The 20,630-nt window shown below is 40.7% G+C and overlaps 2 protein-coding genes and 1 long non-coding RNA gene across 5 annotated transcripts; 2 read left to right on the top strand and 1 right to left on the bottom strand.

Annotated features, from left to right (window-relative positions):
* The first annotated feature begins 204 nt into the window (after nucleotides 1-204).
* On the top strand, nucleotides 205-7,913 carry LOC143219099 (oxaloacetate tautomerase Fahd2a, mitochondrial-like). Of its 2 annotated transcripts, XM_076444935.1 has the most exons (7): nucleotides 205-485; nucleotides 3,883-4,044; nucleotides 4,366-4,401; nucleotides 6,271-6,487; nucleotides 6,843-7,171; nucleotides 7,263-7,350; nucleotides 7,433-7,913. In XM_076444935.1, exons 1-7 carry the CDS (start codon nucleotides 346-348, stop codon nucleotides 7,493-7,495), a joined length of 1,035 nt encoding a protein of 344 aa, XP_076301050.1. In that variant the 5' UTR covers nucleotides 205-345; the 3' UTR covers nucleotides 7,496-7,913. The 2 variants fall into 2 exon arrangements, with proteins under 2 accessions (XP_076301050.1, XP_076301051.1); XM_076444936.1 differs by lacking the exon at nucleotides 4,366-4,401.
* A 182-nt stretch (nucleotides 7,914-8,095) lies between these two features.
* On the bottom strand, nucleotides 8,096-19,740 carry LOC143219092 (ABC transporter G family member 23). 2 transcript variants are annotated; one of them, XM_076444895.1, is made up of 12 exons: nucleotides 18,851-19,740; nucleotides 12,837-13,047; nucleotides 11,583-11,853; nucleotides 10,867-11,289; nucleotides 10,707-10,793; nucleotides 10,390-10,502; nucleotides 9,924-10,309; nucleotides 9,508-9,623; nucleotides 9,362-9,432; nucleotides 9,204-9,292; nucleotides 8,949-9,125; nucleotides 8,096-8,877 (listed from the first exon to the last, which is right to left on the bottom strand). In XM_076444895.1, the coding sequence occupies exons 2-12, from the start codon at nucleotides 13,043-13,045 to the stop codon at nucleotides 8,576-8,578; spliced, it is 2,244 nt and encodes a 747-aa protein (XP_076301010.1). In that variant the 5' UTR covers nucleotides 13,046-13,047; nucleotides 18,851-19,740; the 3' UTR covers nucleotides 8,096-8,575. The 2 variants fall into 2 exon arrangements, with proteins under 2 accessions (XP_076301010.1, XP_076301011.1); XM_076444896.1 differs by lacking the exon at nucleotides 18,851-19,740 and adding an exon at nucleotides 13,291-13,422.
* LOC143219113 (uncharacterized) lies at nucleotides 11,215-11,672 on the top strand. The gene is made up of 2 exons (XR_013011241.1): nucleotides 11,215-11,340; nucleotides 11,411-11,672. It is a non-coding gene; the product is annotated as an uncharacterized LOC143219113 (long non-coding RNA).
* Nucleotides 19,741-20,630: the final 890 nt, after the last annotated feature.

The raw sequence follows: 20,630 nt of genomic DNA, 5'->3' as shown, positions 1-20,630 counted from the left end.
GATTAATCCGTTTTCTGGATAGAATCGATACGTTAGCAAATATGATTGAAGACTACGTCGTGGATTGTTTATTTTCGTAGATAATCACGGTAGGATCGATCATCGGTGACTTTCGAAGCCGAAGAAACTTTTTTGCCGACATCACGTGGCTCGCCCCACCATGATTCGAGGAACGCTAGAGTGGCGTAACGTGTTCAGTCGTAGTTCGTCCTTCGCGGCGAATGCTTTGTCTCTATTAGTTCACCGGCGGCTGTCTTTTTCTGATCAACGAGAACAGAGATTATATATTATCGACAGCACAGGATTTTTTTCTCACGTAGAAGCAGCACGACCGCATTTAGCAAAATGCCTTATCGCGTGAAACTACGATTGCTTAGCAGGGCCTGCTTCGCGTTCAAAAACTCGTGCGCCGACAAGAGCAACACGCATTTCATTACCAGCGTTCTCGTGAGGAATTTCTCTGTGAGCGGAACACTCGACATGAGGTGAGTCGAAACGTAAAGGATGTCGAACCGATAACGGTGTATCTATGCGCCTAATGAAGTAAACGAAGCCGGTGCTCTAATACACTGCCGATGATCGAATTTCGCGCGGAATTTTTTATCGCGTTCCTCTGCTTGAAATCACCACACGATTTCCCGTTTGCTACCCTGTACGCTGTGGCGGCGACTGGACATCGATTCGCTCGGATAAAATGGCTTTTACTGTTAATAAATGCGGCTGCGTTTGCGAACGCAATTTCTCACGGTAACGTGGGCTGGTTCGCCGATGTATTCGGTGAGGTCATGCCGTGCCGAATACACTAATACAAATTTACAATACATCGATAGCCACCGGTGACTGTACGTCTGTACATGTACTGCCCTATAAGACTAATTCGAGGCAGGTTCTCGTAAGACTCTTGCACCTGATCGATAATCGGTCTACCGGTGTCACTGACTGCAGTTGAAAATACACGAATTGCAGGAATCGATTCAATGAGATTCGAGGATTAGTTCGGCGCGAAAGAAAATTCATTAGTCAGATTAATTCCAACACCCGCATTCGTTCGATCAAACGTAATTATGTCATCTACTGATCTACTGTGAAAGCCCCTGAATTTGCACGTTCACTGAGAGAGCACGCTGAACTTAGCGGCGAATCAGACATGCTGTCGAAAAGCTACATAACGTGAATTTAGGAGGACGGAGCTGAAAATTGACTCGATCAGCGTAATCATTTTGTATCTCCAGGCGAAATTCACTGGAGTTGATGAAATATTAATAAAAATGAAATTGGCTCTCATCGGATTAGATACTACTAAAAGGCGTCCATGTTCGTTGAAAGTTAAAAATCTAACTGGAAAATCAAGTCTTTGAGTTGTACTAATACGACAAGCTATAGGTCTCGTGTAGAATTCGAACTTAATTTGTTCAAATGCAAAATATTGCAGTAGCGATAATTTTGAGATCATTTTACGCACAGTGGGTGTAGATGATGAGATAAAAAGAAATTGCTTTGATCGACTAATCCAGACGCCTAATTAGGTTTCACGGATAACGGTCACATTAATTTTTCTTTATCGGCCCCCATAAAGTAATTGCTTACATAATTTTTCACATATGCCTTCATTTATGTTGACCGAGCACGCGTTCGAAGTGATATAGGTGGCAGCACAGTTCGCGATAAAATTATCCAGGATGTTTGCGAATGTTTTCATTCGCGAGACTGATTTTTCTCGCAAAAATTACGCAACGATAAGTAGGCAATCCTGAACAATTTCGTTGATTCCTAAATAAAATTTTGCTGTAAAACTAATGAAGTTTACGAAGACATAAATCACTTTCATTTGATCGCTCCACTTTACCGTGTGTTAAACTGTTGACTAACGTTGATAAGCGCGTATAAGCTAATAAATAAATCCATGTATTATCTTTGTACAAGTGCATGTAATTGTATAAATATAAGCAGCTCGCAAATATTGATGGAAAATATTTATAAATACGCAATATATTTTTATTTACAATCGGTTAGATTATGTAGAATATGGACGAATGAAAAATCCTTTATAATTGAAAATAAATACTCGGGCAGCGTTTTAAAATATCTATACATTTCGAATTCAAGCCACGCGAATTACAACGATAAGCTTTGTTGTTTTATTTTGCTCTTCATCTGAGACAAGTTCACGACGAAGAATTTGTTTTCGCTTTCTCGGGAACCTGTTTAATGCGAGAAATGGGTTCGTGTCGCGAATGTCAAGAATGTACTACACAACACGATCCCGAGAGGTATATAAACATCTTTCTCAACGAGAAATTGAAATCAAACGGATAAACGTGAATTCCCATGGTATTCAAGCTGTAATCAAAATAAAAAATTCAATCTTACTTTAGAGTAATGTAATCATAACAGAAATTCGAAATCGATGCGTGAAATGGTTGTTTCACTTCTGACATCGTTTAGCCATAGAAATTCTCGATTTTTAATGTTTTTACTAAACCACATATTTTTCTATTACCTTTCGGAATATATATATGTATATCTGTCTCTATGTTACAATGTTATCTCAATGTGTTCACATATGCAGAAGGTCAGAATTATCATAAACCTTTAGATACCGAGTTATCATTTCATTAGGAATATTTGCCTTTCGAAAAATTATTCCTGATAAAACCTCGCATGTTTATATTCGCCAGGTCAAGCGCGAGCTTTGATTATTTGTATTCCGTTAATTAGTACTTTATTTGAAAGATACAACGGAACTTGATCGAAAAACACGTTGACAATATATTGCAAGTTAGCGGAGTATGTATATAGTAGTTCAGCACAGTCGAACGAATACAACAATTAATATTAAGGATGTTCTGGAGGTATATAAAATCGCAATAAAATTTTTAAAAATTTCACAAGATATAATTCTTACTAAATTAATATGCAATTACCAAAGTTTGGGTTCGATTCACTGCATCGTTTAAGAATTATAACAACTTAAAGTTCGCACATTTTAACACGTCTTCTTATGGAGAATTCATAAAATTCCTCTTCATTTAAACCTTGAAAAAACGCAACTAGAAACTCCAGTCTTTTTTATATGCAGTAAAAATTATGTAATTAATTATGTTCAAAATTTATTAGGATTCACTAAACAGTTACAGAACAAAAAATTATAAACTGTTACAAAACGTCAAATTTATCGTGTTGTCTCTCACTAGCATGGAAACGCGACAAGTGTAGACCACTGAATATGTATAGCTACAGAGGGCACAAGTATTCGTAAAAGTTTAATGCAAAATATACTCATGAATGGCTTTCATTTCCAATAATCAGTGCCGTAACGAGGGTGTGGCGAAAGAGGCGCCCGCCACCGGCGCAACTGGGTTTGGGGCGCAAAGCAAAGAATACCGCTGTTTTATGTTTTTATTATATTATTCTAACATATACCTACACAGTGAGTCCCATTAATATTCGGACGCTCTAAAAAACGCTATAATCTTTTTAATATTGGACTATACGATTCAAACTTTTTTCGGAAGCTAGAGCACTTGGTTCACTACAGGATGTGAAAAGAAATTTTTTCGGAAATTGCAATTGGTCGGAATTGTAGAGAAAATACTAAAAGATCCATTTTACAACTTTTTTCTGTGGGCCTATATTAAAATTTTAAAAATACGTTTTGTAGATCTGTTTCAATGAACATTACATTAAAATTTTTTATTTTTTTGTCATTATTGGGTTATGAGGAGGCGCAAGTTGGACACTTGCCACAGGCGCTTCATACCCTCGTTACGGCACTGCCAATAATATATGTACTTTTGTCTCCCATTGTACCTCCAGAATATCCTTAAGAGGATTGATTAATGTTTATCCACTTAGAGAAGTATTTTTCGATTGTTCCTGCAGGTTTGTGCAGTTCGTCGGCAAGAATGGCGGACCCCAGCACTTGGGGGTGCAGCTCAAACAGGGTGGGGACATAATCGCTGTGTCGGCTGTGGACTCGAGGATTCCGAACTCGTTGAAGAAGTTCTTGGAAGGTGGCGATGACCTCTTGAAGAAGGCTAAAAGGTAGGTGTGGCTGGATGCCTGAACAATGGGGTAAATTCGCGATAAGTGACTCCTTATCGGCATCCGCCGCGTTGGCCCATTGATTGATAACCAAATGACGTAAATACTTGACGAAATTTCGCGTAAACAAGAAGATCGTTCACCACTAGCGGAGATAGCCTCGGGAAAAACTTAATCATAATTAGCACCGTATGGGCATGGCAAGCTTGCATATATACAGGATGGTTCGTTATTACCGAAAATAACTTCGCATTAACGATAAAGATAGCTTTATAACATCTGTGTCCGCATTTTTCACCATGTACCGTTTCTTTTTATCAGGGAAGACGAAGTCGACCTGTTGGATATGATAAAGAGGTTGGTTCCATCAGAAGTGTGGACATGATATTTGTTTAACCTTACACCCTTGATAAAGCATTGTTTTGTATATGTGTCTGTGAACATTCAATCGTGAAATTCTCCTGTTGTTCATACACAGAAGGCACACGTAACCTTTTATCGAACACCCAAGTTGACTCGCTTCCTCGAGAAAACAGGTCACCCGCTATGTATTTCGATGATCCTTGCTGCTTGAACCCTAACTTGTTTAGTATGATGCATAGAAACTAGAATGGGCAACTTAACTTGTAACCAATTAACGCGCCGATTTTCGTGACATTCGTATCGCGATTAATTAAAATTGCCTGGTTTTATTCAGACAACAACGATAACGACGCTGCTATTTAAGCCTACCGTAAGCAGTACGATAAACGTATCTTTTACGTGAGAGATCGGCATCCGTGTTCTGATAATTTTTTACAACGATCGATTTTGATCAATTAAGAATACCACTAGTGCCAATCGGTTTCTTTCTTCAGAGTTATCGTTTACTCGATCACATCCGGTTACGACATTATCGCGTGCTTGCACTGCTTGTTTCTTCAATTAGGTCGTTCTCAATGACCAATCAGGAATACCTTTAAGCGTTTTTTATTTATAAACAATGGTTATTGATATGGTGAACATATGTTCGAGTCCTCGAGTGACTCGCAGGTGGAACGGAAACCGAACACATTGTTTTAACTTTTAAGTAAACAAAAAGTTCTAGTTTCTAATGATTCAGGCTTCTACTCGGTAGGAATTTATTTGACGATACAAGGCACAGCTGGTGTCCTGGTCAAGATTGGTATAATAGTTCCAGAATTGTGTTCCAGAAGGAGAATTAATACAGGAAGGGATGGTTTTATGTATCTGGAAAATGAGAGCCGTCATAATGGCGCCCTGTTCGATCCTCTTTCATTAACGATAGTGGTCCTCAATGGGCCATTGTGTGCACCAAATATAACTTCAAGTACGCCTGCTGTGATAATTGCTGAAACAACCAGCAGGCGGCCTTGCATTAATCCTCATTCCCATTTCAACTTTTAATATGATATTATAAAGGCAGTATTGCATCGAATTTATTTTTTATTCTACTTATTCTATCGTAAGAATTTTATTTCGAGTGGTACACAAATCAAGTGTTGGTTGTCTACAAGAAAAGAAGCTTCGGTCAGAGAATGCTGAAGTGGCTCCGCTTCGACTACGCTAATTACTTTAAAAACAAAGTGCTTGTGATATTTATGCTACGTCATACTATTTCGTCATTCCCCACTCTCTAAAGTTTCCGGGGCCCCGAGATAATGATCACCAATCAGGTGATAAGATTTATTCGGAAATTCCGATTTTATCTCTTTACATCACTCAGGAATATGTTCTACGTGGTCATAGAGTTCACGAAAACAGAATGTACCGCAAACTTGTAAAACTACAGACTTACAAACATCTGTGCATGGTTTTTAATATTTAAATTAACCCTTAAACGATGACTATAATATTGTAGGTACTGCTTTGCTTCAAAGTTTTATTGAAACAATTAATGTCAGTGCTGTTTTTTCTCTTAATAATGATGACGAATTAATCGAGCACTAATTCAATGGTTGGATTGCACTAATCTGTACATAGAATTTCGTAAAATATTTAATACTAAATCTACCAAGCGCTAAAAGTAGCATGTGCGCTGAAGTTTCGCCGTCGAACGTGTTACCTTGACATAATTGAATTTGCTTGGAGTCTGCATAATTTCTAGTAGGAGACGCGTTTGAATGATAAAATTTATTCAGTCATCTTCCTTGGAAATATCTTTACGAGGTGGTAGGTTTAGCGTGAAATGAATGAGCGTATGACTGAAGAGATTGCAATTTGCAGAATCGTGGCCGAGGGACGCAGCGTCATACCGGAAAACGAGGTGAATTTGTTGGCGCCGGTGACCAAGATGGACAAGCTGGCATGCGTCGGCCTGAATTATAGCGGTCATTGCAAAGAGCAAGGTGCATCCACGCCAGAAAGTCCGGTAGTTTTCTGCAAATTCCCCAGCACAATCGTCGGGCCACGCGACAACGTCATGTTACCCTCGATCTCGGAAGTAAGTTCAAGAGCGATCACGGGATCTGAGTCTGCAATGGCGCCAGCCCGCTCATTCTATGTTTCAGCAGCGACCGTTTATATTTAGTTGCATCGATTATGTAACGTGTTAACGGACTTTCGCGAACTATTAATAGTAGCCTCTCCGGCGTGGTGAGAGAAAGAGAGGGTCGACTCGTTTCGCGACTTTTCAATTTAGTCAGTAGACTAAACATTCTGTTTTATCGGCCGAGGCTGCGGGGAAAATTCCATTTTCATTGTTCTCTCGAAATATTTTTTATGTATACTACCTACCATCTTTTAGATTTACCATATTTTTCAGTTTATTGATCGTTCTGTTGTCATTCTTCCGGCAGAAAGTCGACTGGGAGGCCGAGCTCGCGATAGTAATCGGCAAAAAGTGTAAAGCACTGAACAATGACGAAGGCGAGGATTGTATTTTCGGTTATACAGTGGCGCAAGACATCACAGCGCGGGATTGGCAAAAGAGAAACGGCGGCCAGTACCTTCTGGGCAAAGCCATGGACACGTTCTGCCCGCTTGGGCCGGCTGTGGTCACCAAGGAGTCGATAGGCGACATCGACAATTTGACCGTGAAAACCTGGGTGAACGGCAACATTAAACAGGATGCCAACACCAACGAACTGATCTTTAAACCCCATGAAATCGTTGCCTACATTTCACAGTACGTAACCTGTTCAACCTTGCCAGACCTTCATGCTTTACTTTTACTGCTATTGGTTTGCAACTGCCTGAACGTGCAACTATGTTTCTAGGTTCATGACTCTGTTACCGGGAGACGTGATTCTAACTGGTACACCGGCCGGAGTGGGCTTCACACGTAAACCACCTGAGTATTTAAAGGTACCTTGAACTCCTTTTTAACGATAATTTGAAAAGGAAATGATTCAGAATAAAATTAATTAATGCGTGATTGCTTTTTCAGCGTGGAGACGTGTTGGAGACCGAGATAGAGAGCCTTGGACGCATGAGGAATAAAGTTCTCTGATCTGATGCTCAGAGAAGAATAGGAGCGGTTCGCCCTGAAATCCTTCAGGATTGGAATCATCCTCGGAACGTCGTGGACACATCGCGCAATGTTCTGAACCGATTCCGTGCATGACTATGAGAGGGGGAGGAAAAGGATTCGAGACGATTCGAAACTAAAAATCGGAACAAGTTCACGCTAACGGCCGTTCTTCCTGAAAGAAAAAAAGAAACTACAAAACTGAAGCCTAAATGAAATCACGCGTCTCGAACAGTGCTGTCACCATACCATATTACATTTTCATACGCATCATGGATTTTCTGTACGATTATTGCGAGACTGTTTTCTAAAAAGATATCAATTTACTGTATGCGCCTTTTTTATCGCGATTGTTTTTTACCAACCTCTGCGGACTTCTATTAAAATATTTTTAGAGGAATCCTGGTGATTGATTTCGCTCTGACCTGTCCATTATGTTGGCGCGACTACGGTCGCAGGACTTGGTGGTTAAAATGATTATTCTCTCGGCTAGAAAATTATGGAAATATGATTTGTACAATATACTGCACTGATTTTCTGTATTTTTTCAAATACATTATAATCCTCTTTTCTACTCGGATATATCTCGCTAATCAAAATTTATTCGTATATATATACATTCACGTCTAATATTTAATCAACTTATAAAAAGATGTGTACCTGAGTACGTTTACCGATCATGTAAGCAGTGTACATCGTCTTTCCATAGAAACACGACTGAAAGATATCCTATCGCATCGCATATACAAAATAGTACCACAACTATTCCTTACTAGTATGAAAAAATACCTAGAATAAATATAATACAACCACGTTGAGCAAAGAACATGTTACGTTTCCGACGCACAATTCACTCACTCCTTTCCCCGGGATCTTTATATAAATACTTCAAACACAATCCTCAAGAATATTTCACGAGTCATAAAACAACTCTACAGAGGCAAATGCACTCGCACAATTCACTTGTTATTTTCGTTCACTATATATGTACGGGACTATTTCCCCGGAAACTGGGTTTCAGACGGTATCAATTTGTTTCGTTCTTCGTATATGTACACGGCTCTATCCTTTCTTAAATTTAATCAACAGTATCGAAAGTGTCATGAATACGCATATCCAGATTAACGTGGAGATGAAGCCATTGTAGACAGACGGGTTGTTTATGGTCCACCCTCTAGCTAGCATGGACCTCATGGACTCTGTGCTTTTCGTCAGAGGCAGGACGAAGCTGATGTACCTCAAAATAACATGCATCCCTTCGATGGGCCAAATGATGCCACACAACATGACAATGGGCAAGAAAGAACCCATTGCCATGTAGGTAGCGCTTGTTTCGTTTTCACAGAGAATGGCAATGACGAATCCTGTAATAATTAAAAGATGAAATTCACCAAGAAAAGAAAAGTATGAGAGGACAACGATAAATTGTCCTTACCGAAGGACATGCCACACAATCCATTTAGAATCGTCAGCACACTGATCCAACCAATGTCTCCCTCGCAAGTGATCTTGAAGCACGCAAAGGAAACAATTAGAACCATAACTGTCTGTCCTATCATCACCACGAACTGCGTTATGACCTGGCCGAAGAGAATTTCTGTTCCTGTGAGACCTGTCGATCGAATGAAAAAATAACTATACTGTATTGAACACTGTCGTATTATTATGTTTGACCAATTCGTTTCATTACCAGATACTAGAGATCGCTCCAGAAGACCTTCGTTCCTTTCCAGCAACATGGCGCCGGAAGTTAGAGCGACGGACAGGAAGAAGATTATTCTGAAACATTATGTTCGTTAGCTTAGCCTATTCTGAATGGTTTAGTATACAATATATGTTAGTTTTTACGTTAAGATGACTCCCGGTGCTGCGAAATCCGTGAAGTTCGGCTCCAATGGACCGTAGATGGGTGTTTTGAACTAGACAGAGCAAAGTATTTTGTTAATTAATTAAATTATTAATTCAATTATTATTTTCTGTACAGCTTGACTTACGTCTACAGGAACGCTTGCCAATTTACTACTGTAATTGCAAGCTACAGTCAGTTCTTTAGCGAAGTCCCGATAGGAGTTGTATAAGTCTCTTTGGAGCAGCAGGCCAATTTGCTGATCTAAAAAAACACATAAAACATATAGTATATAAATGATCTATTACAACAGATATTTATACAAACGAACTCTTAGAACTTCCTTATCGCCGAATCAGAACTGAAAATTATTCGGTAATAATTATTCGGTATTCGGTAATAAAAAAAAATTATTACGATAGATTCGGTAATGAGGCGCGTTACAGCAAAAACTGAAACTGAATCTCCATAAATGCACGTTCGCAGCTTATGTAAGAGAGCGCACGCGAATCATTTGAAATGCTCGCGACGCTACTAATATTAAAACCGGAATCATTCACTCACTGGACATGTCCATAGTGATGAACATATTAGAGTACGCGATGCTCCACTCGTCAGCATCCTTGCCTTCCTCGATTCTCGCGGAAAGCGCTTCGCTATAGTTCGCAGGGAAAGATATGGCAGCCCAGGCCCAGCCTCGTGCAACAGCGTTCCTCGCATCAGCCTCGTTATCGTACGGTCGAAACTCTAACGATCTCTCCTCGAGATGATCAAGAAACCGACAGCTCAGTTTGTGCCAGTCACACCCTTCCGTTGGTATACAGGGTTCCATACTGTTGTTCAATTCGTGGTTAACTACCGCTATGTTTAGGCCTGTTGGATCTTTGCCGATCGAGAGACAGAAAAGGGTGATCTGGACCACCGGGAGACCTATGATGAACAGCATTATCCTGGAAGAAACAACGAAGATACACATTAGATAGACTGTTTTCCGGAGCACGTATATATTTCTTATTTAAACCTGACCTACCCTACGTTACGCCACATCCACAGGAAGTTCTTCCACACGAGAGCCTTCATGTGCATTGCATCGATCATCTTGAACTTCGAAGTGCCTTTTTCTTCCGGCGGTAGCTCCGGCACCTGTTCAACGAAGACTATTAAAACAACGAAATTTCTACGAAGAATTTCACGATTAAATGCCTCCTGTGTATATGGTCACAGGAAAGCTGTAAATTCTTAAACAACGACGCCGAGTCAAAAGGTACTACGTATCACGGGAATGCCGCATCGCAGCGATGAAAATTAATCAGATTGTAACTCTACAAGAAGGAAGATTCTAATTACGTTTCCATCGTTCACAGCTATGCTCCTCCTTCTGCTGGAGACGCTGACGTTATCGCCAAACTCTCCGCTCATCTCGTCATCGGCATCCTAGGAAATCAGGAAACGCTATAAATAAATAAACACGCAGTAGTCGAACAACAATGTATCGACAATAACGTACGACTTCCGGAGGAACGCCGGTGACACTGCTGAGAATGCTGCTCCTCCTTCTCAGACCCATGTTCTGTCGTTTGCTCAGCTTCAGGAACACATCCTCCAATGTGTCCAAGTTGTGCATTTCCATTAGCCTGGTCGGCGACTCCTCTGCTAAAAATTTCCCACCCCTCATCAACCCGATGATGGAGGCTTGTCTCGTTTCCTCGATGTAGTGAGTGGTGATTATGATCGTCTTGTTGTCGTCCTTTGTCACGTGCACCAAATGATCCCAGATGCTCTGCCGGAGAACAGGATCTACGCCCACGGTCGGCTCGTCCAGGATTAATAATTCCGGATCAGCGAGCAACGCTGCTGCGAAGGACACCCTCCTTTGCTGACCACCGGACAGGTTCTTCACGAGCCGATTCTCCGATGGCAACTCCAGCAGCTGCGAAAGAAAACTCGTTTACAAATGCATCTGGACCTGCAGATATTTATGGTAGTTGCAATTTGTAACAGTTCATTTTATGTTAGAGTAAACTAACTACGTTGAATTTTATCATTTTCAGATGGTACACTGCTGGAACCATCGCAGAGAATCCATTTAGACACGTTTCCGGGTCTAACGATCGGATTTGTGGATCTGAAGGTGTTTCCAGGTAGATGCCAGCCTACGGCTGCTTTGAAATCGTTGAACGTATCTACCTCGTGCAGGCTGATTAGGGTAAGATGAGAAATTACCTTGACGAGAAACTCCAGCTTGTTGTCCGCTTGCTCTGTCGTCATTCCAGCGCACCAACCGAAATAAATGAAAGTTTCTCGTATAGAGAATTCTCCGTACAATGCTATTTCCTGGGGCATGTAGCCTACTCTCGGACCAGGAACACCAGACCCTTTGGAACCAGGTTTACCACCCAGAACCCAGATCTCGCCCGCGTTCAAGCGTCTCCGACCAACGATGCATGATAGCAACGTTGTCTTCCCGCAACCACTCGCACCAAGTAGACCATATCTGCACAGAAATATATTTGAATATATCTCGAATGAATTCGACGTGTGTGGCTTCATCGAAATCTGATTATTTTAATAACGATTCAACATTTATGGGTAGTTACGCGTAGTAGCAATCGTTCTAACGTCTCAAAAAATACTCAAGCTATTGGATTCAATTTTGAGAAAGTGATTCGTGTTTAAAAAGTGTCCGAATACTTTGTACATCCACTGTATGTTTAAATTGGATGTATCAGATCCATAGAGCTGAATCGATAATGAATACACATACCTTTTTATCGGTTCTGAGATCATGAATCACGTTTGACATTTATTGCGTAAATCTGTAATTGTCCAGAGAAGTGGAAAAGTAGATAACAAAATGAAATTGTATGTATTTGGTCGCGTCACATCGTCCTAGCAAATATTTACACGCGTGAACTTTGCGCTCGAAGCATAGCTCGAGGTTGAAAATTAATTATACAGTGCCGGACAACGCTAAACGGTCGACTAAGCCAGCAGAAATATGAAGGCGCGCAACGATGAATAACGCGTTTCTGTGAATACATGTCGCGCGCGGACTTTGCCCATTTTAAAAACCGGCCTTTCGAAATTTTATGGCCTTTTTGTCCTATTCTCGAAACGGTATTCACACCTTCAACTATGCTAGATTCAAATCTTACGATGTCATTGCACATCGGAGAATGCTAACTTTATTTTTATCCAGTGATAGACGAGAAAAAAAACCTTGGAAAAAGAGTAACATCAATTTGCAGTACACAGAACAGCAAAAACGTGCCAATACAAGAAAATAATTCAAGTTGTTCGTTACAAGGAAGAATTGACGTCATCGAGTCTTCAACGTCAAAGACAAACGCCATTTTCTACAGAGAACATCGCATGGCTGCTACAAAATATTTCACGATCTGGTATTCTTTGGACTTGGACTTTTTCGCAGGACATGATTCCTTTGGATGACTTGTCATTTTATTGGAGTAAACTTACATAGAGCCTTTCGGCACAGTCATGTTCAGCCCATCCAGGATGATGTTAGGGTTACTTTTAGGCCCATACTTTTTGTAGGCTCTTCGCACGCATACCGCGTGCCTTCTTCTTGTATCCAAAGTCGAAGACTGCGTTTGAAACTGCGCCCTCCTTGTTTTCAGCTCCAAGGAGGTGGCGGCTATCGTTGACGGAGGATTTGCGGTCTCCATTTCTGCAAAGATAACAAATTATTATGCAAACGTCCATCGTGCCATAAACAAGGCCACGATATGCTGAAAATTGTTCGTCTCGTTTTCGGTAGATGATCATTTCTTAACGGATTTTTCTCGTGTTTTGAAATTTGTTCATGACGCCGTCGGTTTCTCAAGAATCCAGCCAGTCTATCGTGAATCAAGCCAATACCATAATAGCGGCGCGCGTTTCACGAAATTCGATGTTTAAATCTCAGACATACACGTCTTAGACACTTCCTAGTATGAATAGCAGGTGAGTAAGAGGCACCGGCAGGTAAAAGTGATCTCGACTATGGCTTCGCCTGTCCCCACGTGCACTCTCACAAACGACCACACAGAGAATGCTAGTCGTTTCAACTAAACGTCTCAACTATTTCGCGAATCGTTATCGCCGGTGAACGATGCATACTGCTGATAATATCTACAGTGAGTGTACAAAGTATTCGTACACATTTTACGAACGAATAACTATCTCAAAATTGAACCAAACAGCTTGTTGTTGAAGCCGTAATTATCTTTTTAAATGATTATCGGCCGCAATTGATTGTTCTACTTTTTATCTGTGCCTGCAATGCAAATTTCAAACATGTATCTCGTAAATCTATGTAAATCGTTTGTTGCATAAAAAAGCTATAGGCATTGTGATTCATTTAAATCGCAGATTCTTACAATTTTTGCTATTCATTTGTTAAATTGTTGCTGTTTCGCGCAAATGATATTCAGTCAACAAAAATGTCTCGGTTCTCGAAAATCATGGTGAGTCCACAAAATCTTTCAGAGGATTCCTCGAGACTCCTCCAGAAGTACCTCGAGACTGTACCAACTGTTGAAAACAAATTTCTGAAAACTCTCGCCAAAGAAATGATCCTCATTTGAAATTCTCGAGAGCAACTTGAAAGTAACGACATGTAGTTACATCTCGTTTACAGAAGGACAACGTCCATCACGGTGATCGAGGTGATCCACAGGACGGCTTGGTCAGCCCGTAAGATTCCATAATCGCGAAGGGCGAGGTAATCGTCACCGGTTTCTACGTAATAATCGCTGTCTTGTAATTCGTCTGTGACGTAATGTCGTAACAAACTCTCACCTATGGCCAGCTGGTCCAGCCAGCCGGTGAAGCGGTTTAGAACACGCGCAATCGACTCCCTCTCCCCGAGACTATCTCGCGCTATTCGATCCCTGGCTTGACTATAGCATCGTTCCGAGAGAACCCACGCCCTTTTCACTTCCACTTTCGTTTTCGAAAAACTGACCGACCTTGTTGCGCAACCGGGAATCATGCTCCGATCGCCGATACAAATTGGACATGCTATAGTCGTGCGCGTTTGTTTGGATTTAACCGGTGACCCAGTTTACAGCCGCTTCGGTTATTGCTCGTTTGTACACCCAGTCGGCGAAACAAGGGTCACGCAATTCGTGAAAATAATTTATTCATATACCTTCCACCGTGTCCAGTTCAGTTTATTTATTGTTGAATAATCTGATACATTCCTGGACTTCTAAGTGCTCGTTTTACTTCGTACAGTCGGTGTAGCACACTTTCGAATAATTTGTTCATTTTATGGAATGGACTTATTCGAGATATCTTCTTCGTCGAGGAGATGCCTTTCCTTAATGAGTTTAACGATTCTAATGATTGATGTATCTTATTCTCGTTTGATTTAATGAATTTATTACAAAAGACTCGAATACGCAGCTTTTCATTGACCGTGTCTTCATTATGCAGTTGGGGGTTGTGCAACGGCATCGAGAACGATTTATTTTCGAATTCAACGAACCGTCGAGACAGCGTGAAACACGAGCATCGTGAAATTTGTTAATTACGAGGTAGTCGAGTCATCAGTCGCTTCCATAATCATGATGCAACCGTGTCTGCGACATTTTAACATTTCTCTGGCCAGACAGCGTACCACACGTGAGAACTTGACCCCGACATTTTGCGTTCGAGTAAATAAATAAATATTTTACGGATTCGAACGAATAAAATATTTCATTGGCGACTGATCGTTCATAGATAAACCTAATAGGATGAAAGAATTCGGAATGATTTAGAGAAGAGAAAGATTTGTGTTGGGTAATGTAGAGGGAATTTATGTGACTTCCAATTTAGTGTTATATTATTCCGTTTGCGAGCGTTAGGCTCAAGTAAATATTCGGAAAAGTTGAAATGTCAAGTGCCACACACAGTTTCGGATGTTTCTTGTCATTTATTATCTTCTATTTGTTTATCTAACATTTCAGGTTTGCAGTTCACCGTTTTCGTGTCATCGAATATTTTCGAATTGACTAACAAGCGGAACACGCTTGTGCCATTTTATTATCGCGAATACAAATGAAGTAGAGACGTGAAATATTTTAGACACTCGTACGTATTAGCCTAAGTTACGTTTACATGAAAAATTCTGGCGATTGCAATCGAAGGTTGCACAAGCTTTGCCAGCATTCGAGGCGATCAGCGATCGGGCATGAGCCTAATTAATTCGAAACTGTGATATCTAAACCTTTCGAACGGAATTACTTTCGATTAACTTGGTATTAACGCGCCGGTGAATTTCAATATGCATATTTCAGTCGGCATGATTATTTATACGTTTCAGAAGAAACCGTCGTCATCGCGACATACGTTAAATCTTCTATAATAATAAAAATCAAATGCTGTTCGTTGGTCACGACATCACGGGAGGACGGCTGCACCGATTTGGCTAATTTTTTTTTTAATTGTTCGTTGTAGTTCGAATCAGGGTGTTTTAGATTTAAAAAAATTGGAAAAGTATCACGGAAAAATGGAAAATTCGGGAAAAACTAAAAGTGCTTTTAGAATCATACTTCAATACAACAAAAAAAAAAAACGAACGTCGTAGCTTTTAATCAATATTTCAATAGAACGTCGCAGCTTTTAATTAATATTTCAATAGAGACGTTTGTTTGCATTAATTGACATTGTAAACATTCGCCAGTTAGTTAATTTCGATTACAATTTATTTCGTTACGTACGGAAAAATAAAATGCGCACCATAAAATGCAACAACTCCCCTCTAGTAGTTAATAGAAACGGAATCGAACTCCAACGAGAAAAATATATGTAGAGCCATTAAGTGACTACTGGCAGCGAGTAATTTATAAATACTATGTGTCTTTATAAAATTGTTTACTCCACCGTTGTCCAAAGTTTAAGGACTTCATGAACTTTCTATTCTCAACATTGTTCACCCCGCTTTAATCTGAATTCTGATAACTTGAATAATAATGAAATGAACAATAGATCGCAATTATAACATTTCCAAATGGTTTCCTCGTGCCTCGTAAAATTTGCAAACGCAACAACGATCCTGTCAACAAATATATCACAGCGGCGTGGAGTTAGCAATAAGCGTTCTAATGAATAACCATAAGAAACGAGACCGTGTTTACGCGGTTGCAGAATTGTAAGAAGTTGCGACCTCGCTGGTCAACGCGGGTTGACAAATATCCTCGGTCTCCTTGCTTATGGAGGCCGGCGCGGCGTGCAAGTTCATTGGAAAAGAAACGTAGCCTAGCTCACAAAAGTCCTTGTCTACGCGAAACTCCAGAGACATGGAAAGCGATCAAAGGTGACCATAAACAGGTGAATCTTTCTGGTGAATCTACAGCTTCGGTTCAACAATTTATGAAATATTCCCTTTCATTCCCTTATTCCCACGGTCAATTCATTTTCCTCGTATTTCAAAAAATTGATGCGCTAGAATCGTTCTTCTGCACTTGTTATGTCGATGCGTTATGTATTGTTTGCGTGCCTCAAAGATTGTTATTCACAATTGTACGAAAAAAGCGTCCCGAGCGGTTCGTTACGTAAGGAAAAGCCCGGAAACTGCGTTATGCCAATAAAGATCTAATTCCCCGGGCAGTTTCGTGATTGCATTTCTTATTGTCATTGCGACCGGTTGCATCGCCAGGCGTTCGAGGAATGCGCGACGATGCTCATTAGAATTTGCGTCGAGGCTTCCTGAACGCTGTCATAAAATTCGCTCTTGCAGTCGGTAGGTAGAGGATCGAGATCGAGGCGAACAGCCATTAACGTGGATGATTATTAACAGGTCACGCGTCATTGAATCACGGGAAATGTAAAAAAAAGCAACCAGCAATCAACCGCCAAGGTAGTTTGTTGACGGAAACAACCTTTTTTTTGTAATAATTATATGTTTTATTGGTCACTTGCTTTTTATCTCCGTGTACTTTGAAACACTTTCATTGAAAACTTCCTCTCCGTTTTCAATCGATTATCCTTTTAATTTTTAATCGATTTAAATTAGGGAAACAGAATCTTCTTTTGCGTTACATTGAGAAAAACATTGTCCACATAAAAATACGAAAAAAAGTCTATTAATGACAAACGGAAGAAATATGAAGACTCGTCTTTTTAGTATAATCAGCATTAAAAAACATGGACGAATAAAATTACTTTGGAACGTTATAAAAAAAAAACTGCATAAATCTGTCTCCGAAAAATTGCCGAAACCCATGAATCAACGCGAAGCGTTTCAAAGAAGGCTTCCCTGTGACATCGTGGTCACTGAAAATGCAAATTTATGATCGGCAATCGATCATAGATTCCTATTGGCATAATCGTTTTCCCCTCTAGCGATCCACGTGTGCCCCTTGCGTGATTCGCAGAACATTTCTTTCAGTGTGACCGGTAAAGGTCGCCTGAATTAAAGAACACACTACCTCATTGTACCGTTCGCGGATATCAGAGACGATTAGGCTAATTCTCACCTGCGGCTGGCGACAGCTTTTTTCGTTGATTATACAAGAACCTAGATACGATTATGATTATGTTTCATTTGCGTAAACCGCGATATACTGCTTTTTCCCGTGAAATCGTCACTTTGTTGCAAGTCGAGAAATCGTTGTAAACAAAAGTTGATATATACTCTGTGATCGATAATTTTTCATCAGCAAATATCTAAATGCCACATTTACATAACAAAATGTTGCTTGTTGTGTCCAGTTTTCCTCGCGTTCCAGTTTTTTCCCTGTCTGATCGCGTGATTGCGTGTTCGACGGTGATCGAGATCGCGAATAAAATAATCGAACTCAATTTAATCGGAATCCCGTCGGCGGTGCTCATTGGCAAAACAAAAAATTGTCTAAACACCTGAATTGCAGCGAACTAGAACTTTCTTTGAAATAGTATTTTGAAATCCTTCTAATGTTTCCACTGTTTTAAATTACACCTACTCATTTTTGTCATGAATGCATAAAATCCGCTCTCTAAAGACGACGTTCACTTATTTTTCTATTTGTGCAGTCACCTGATTTCGTAAATGAAATCGTTTTTCAACATGCACCGAGGATCGACGAATACAATTCAATGCCAAGAAGTTGTTACCAAGACGCGACGAGTTAAATCACTCAGCGGAGAACTTGGAAATCGTCGTTTACAATTCTATAGGGTTTTCAACATACCTGCGTGTTTGTAAGATTGAAAAACTGTGTTAACAATCAAGGGAAAACAGTCCGTAAGTTTGACTCAGCTCTTTTCAGACGAAATAAGACCCTTTCATTTAATCCATTTTATATTGTAAAAGATACAATACAAAATGCAACAGAAGAATTTTAAGACACTGTCCGAAAGATAAATATCTTCGTCTTCCGGCGAGCTTTTTCCAGTGCTCGATTAATTTGGGATTCGACGAGTACGCGCAACAATATCCACGCGTATTCCCGCCATTTCATTCCCACGTGAATAGGTCAACTCCCCTTCTCCCTTCGATCCACTCGATTTCGATGCACACTAACCTGCAACACGTTCCAACGACGGTGGACCTCGTTCCTCAACTTCCTAGACGATTGACAACAACAAATCCTCAAGCTAGTCTCCCCGAATCAATTGCATCGCACGAATCCGCTGGCTCACTATAAACAACCCGACCGATTCATCATCCACAATATCTGGACCTCCACTCCTGGAAGATTCCACTTGGACCACTTCGCCACGACCCCCTTGATTATCACAATCGAGCATCCACAAAGTGGCCAGACTGCGCACACAGACCAGTTTAGGTGTTTCCCCAGCGAAACCGATGGTGCCTCTTCGAACAGCTTCCGTATCTTGCAGATCGATTGATTACAGTGAACAATGATCCCCTTTCTTCTCGAACCAATACAAAGTAGTTACTGAAACTTTATTGATCACTGATTGGGAGTAATTTAGAAAGTGTAGACGATCAGGTGAATGTCCTATTCCAAGATGAACCTTGTCAAAGGATCTTCGACTGCTCTATCAGGTTTAATTCAAGACACTCCTCTTTTCGAAGAAAGAATCGAGAACCTCGAAGTGTCTTCCTCAACTTCACAAAGTTCAGACCTTCAGTTCATACCTGTAGCAGGTGCTAGTGGCTTCACCGGAATCTTCTTCAACATATTTCACAAACAAAAAATACTGTCTTTATTATCTACTTGGTTCTTGAGGACCCCTTCGACAGAGTTCCAGCTGAATGAAGTGCTAAGTGGAGCTGAATGAAGTTCCGTCGTCCCACTGATCTCGATCGAAGGTGGTGAACGGGTCAGAACACCGATCCAGCGGAAGAACAACCCTGAAGACGTCCGGATGTCGACGATCGATGACAAGGAAGCCGGCGTCGCGGTGCCATAAGCGGCGTAGTCGCGGTGCCACTGTGAACTGACTCGGTTGGCTGCAGGATGGAGAATCCAATGCTTGTGCAATCCGCCGATGCTGTCCCGGGGCACAGTCGGTAGAATGGCCAGATCGCAAGTGGGGGTAGAACCTGACCGGCTTATTCTAAATAGCTGTAAGTATTCGTTGTCTGACTGTGAAGATTTTTCCGGGGACCGAGGCGCCATCGCAGACTCTTCGCCCTTTCTCCTCGAGGTCTGCGGTCTGATTCGCCTTTTTTCCGAACCTTGGGAATTCCCCGAGCCTAAACGACCAGCACGACGGCACACGACGCTGCTCTGGCTCATACTACCATAACCTGTTGCTGTCACTGTGGATCCAACAGAATGCTTTTTGGGTAGGGCCACGTCTAGGGGAGTGGCCCCTGAGAACGAATTCTGTGGCGCCAGTCAAAATTGCTCTATCATTATTGCGATCTAATTAATTACTAAACATCTAAGTATTCTATAAGTTATTATATCAATTTCATAACCGTGAAACTTAGAGAATGGAAATATTCTAGGTCGAACAAATGTTTTATGTTCCAGTGAAAATAGCTCCGAGTGCGAACGGTTAACATTGTCGTAAGTAATTGTTATAACAATAACATTATGATAACCGTTGAAAACTGATGAATCCTGTGTCAAAATCAAAGAACTTTCGATGGGAATGAGATAGAGCGATGATTTCTTTTTTAAATTAAAGCATTATTCATATTGCAGAATATGAGAAAAATAGAGAGAGAGAGAGAGAGAGAGAGAGATTCTTTAAAAATTTACTAGGAAACTGTGAGAGACAACAGAAAAGCTGAACAAAGAAAACGTTGCGAAAATGTTGCAATGCAGCACTTTCGTTCGTTAGACATAACATTCGAGATAACAAGGGGCATCTGATAAAGGTTAA

The sequence above is a fragment of the Lasioglossum baleicum genome, unplaced genomic scaffold, assembly GCF_051020765.1.
Source record: "Lasioglossum baleicum unplaced genomic scaffold, iyLasBale1 scaffold0021, whole genome shotgun sequence".
Taxonomy (NCBI): Eukaryota; Metazoa; Arthropoda; class Insecta; order Hymenoptera; family Halictidae; genus Lasioglossum; species Lasioglossum baleicum.
Note: the sequence above shows the minus strand (reverse complement) of the source record. Positions and strands in the feature narration are given on the sequence as shown.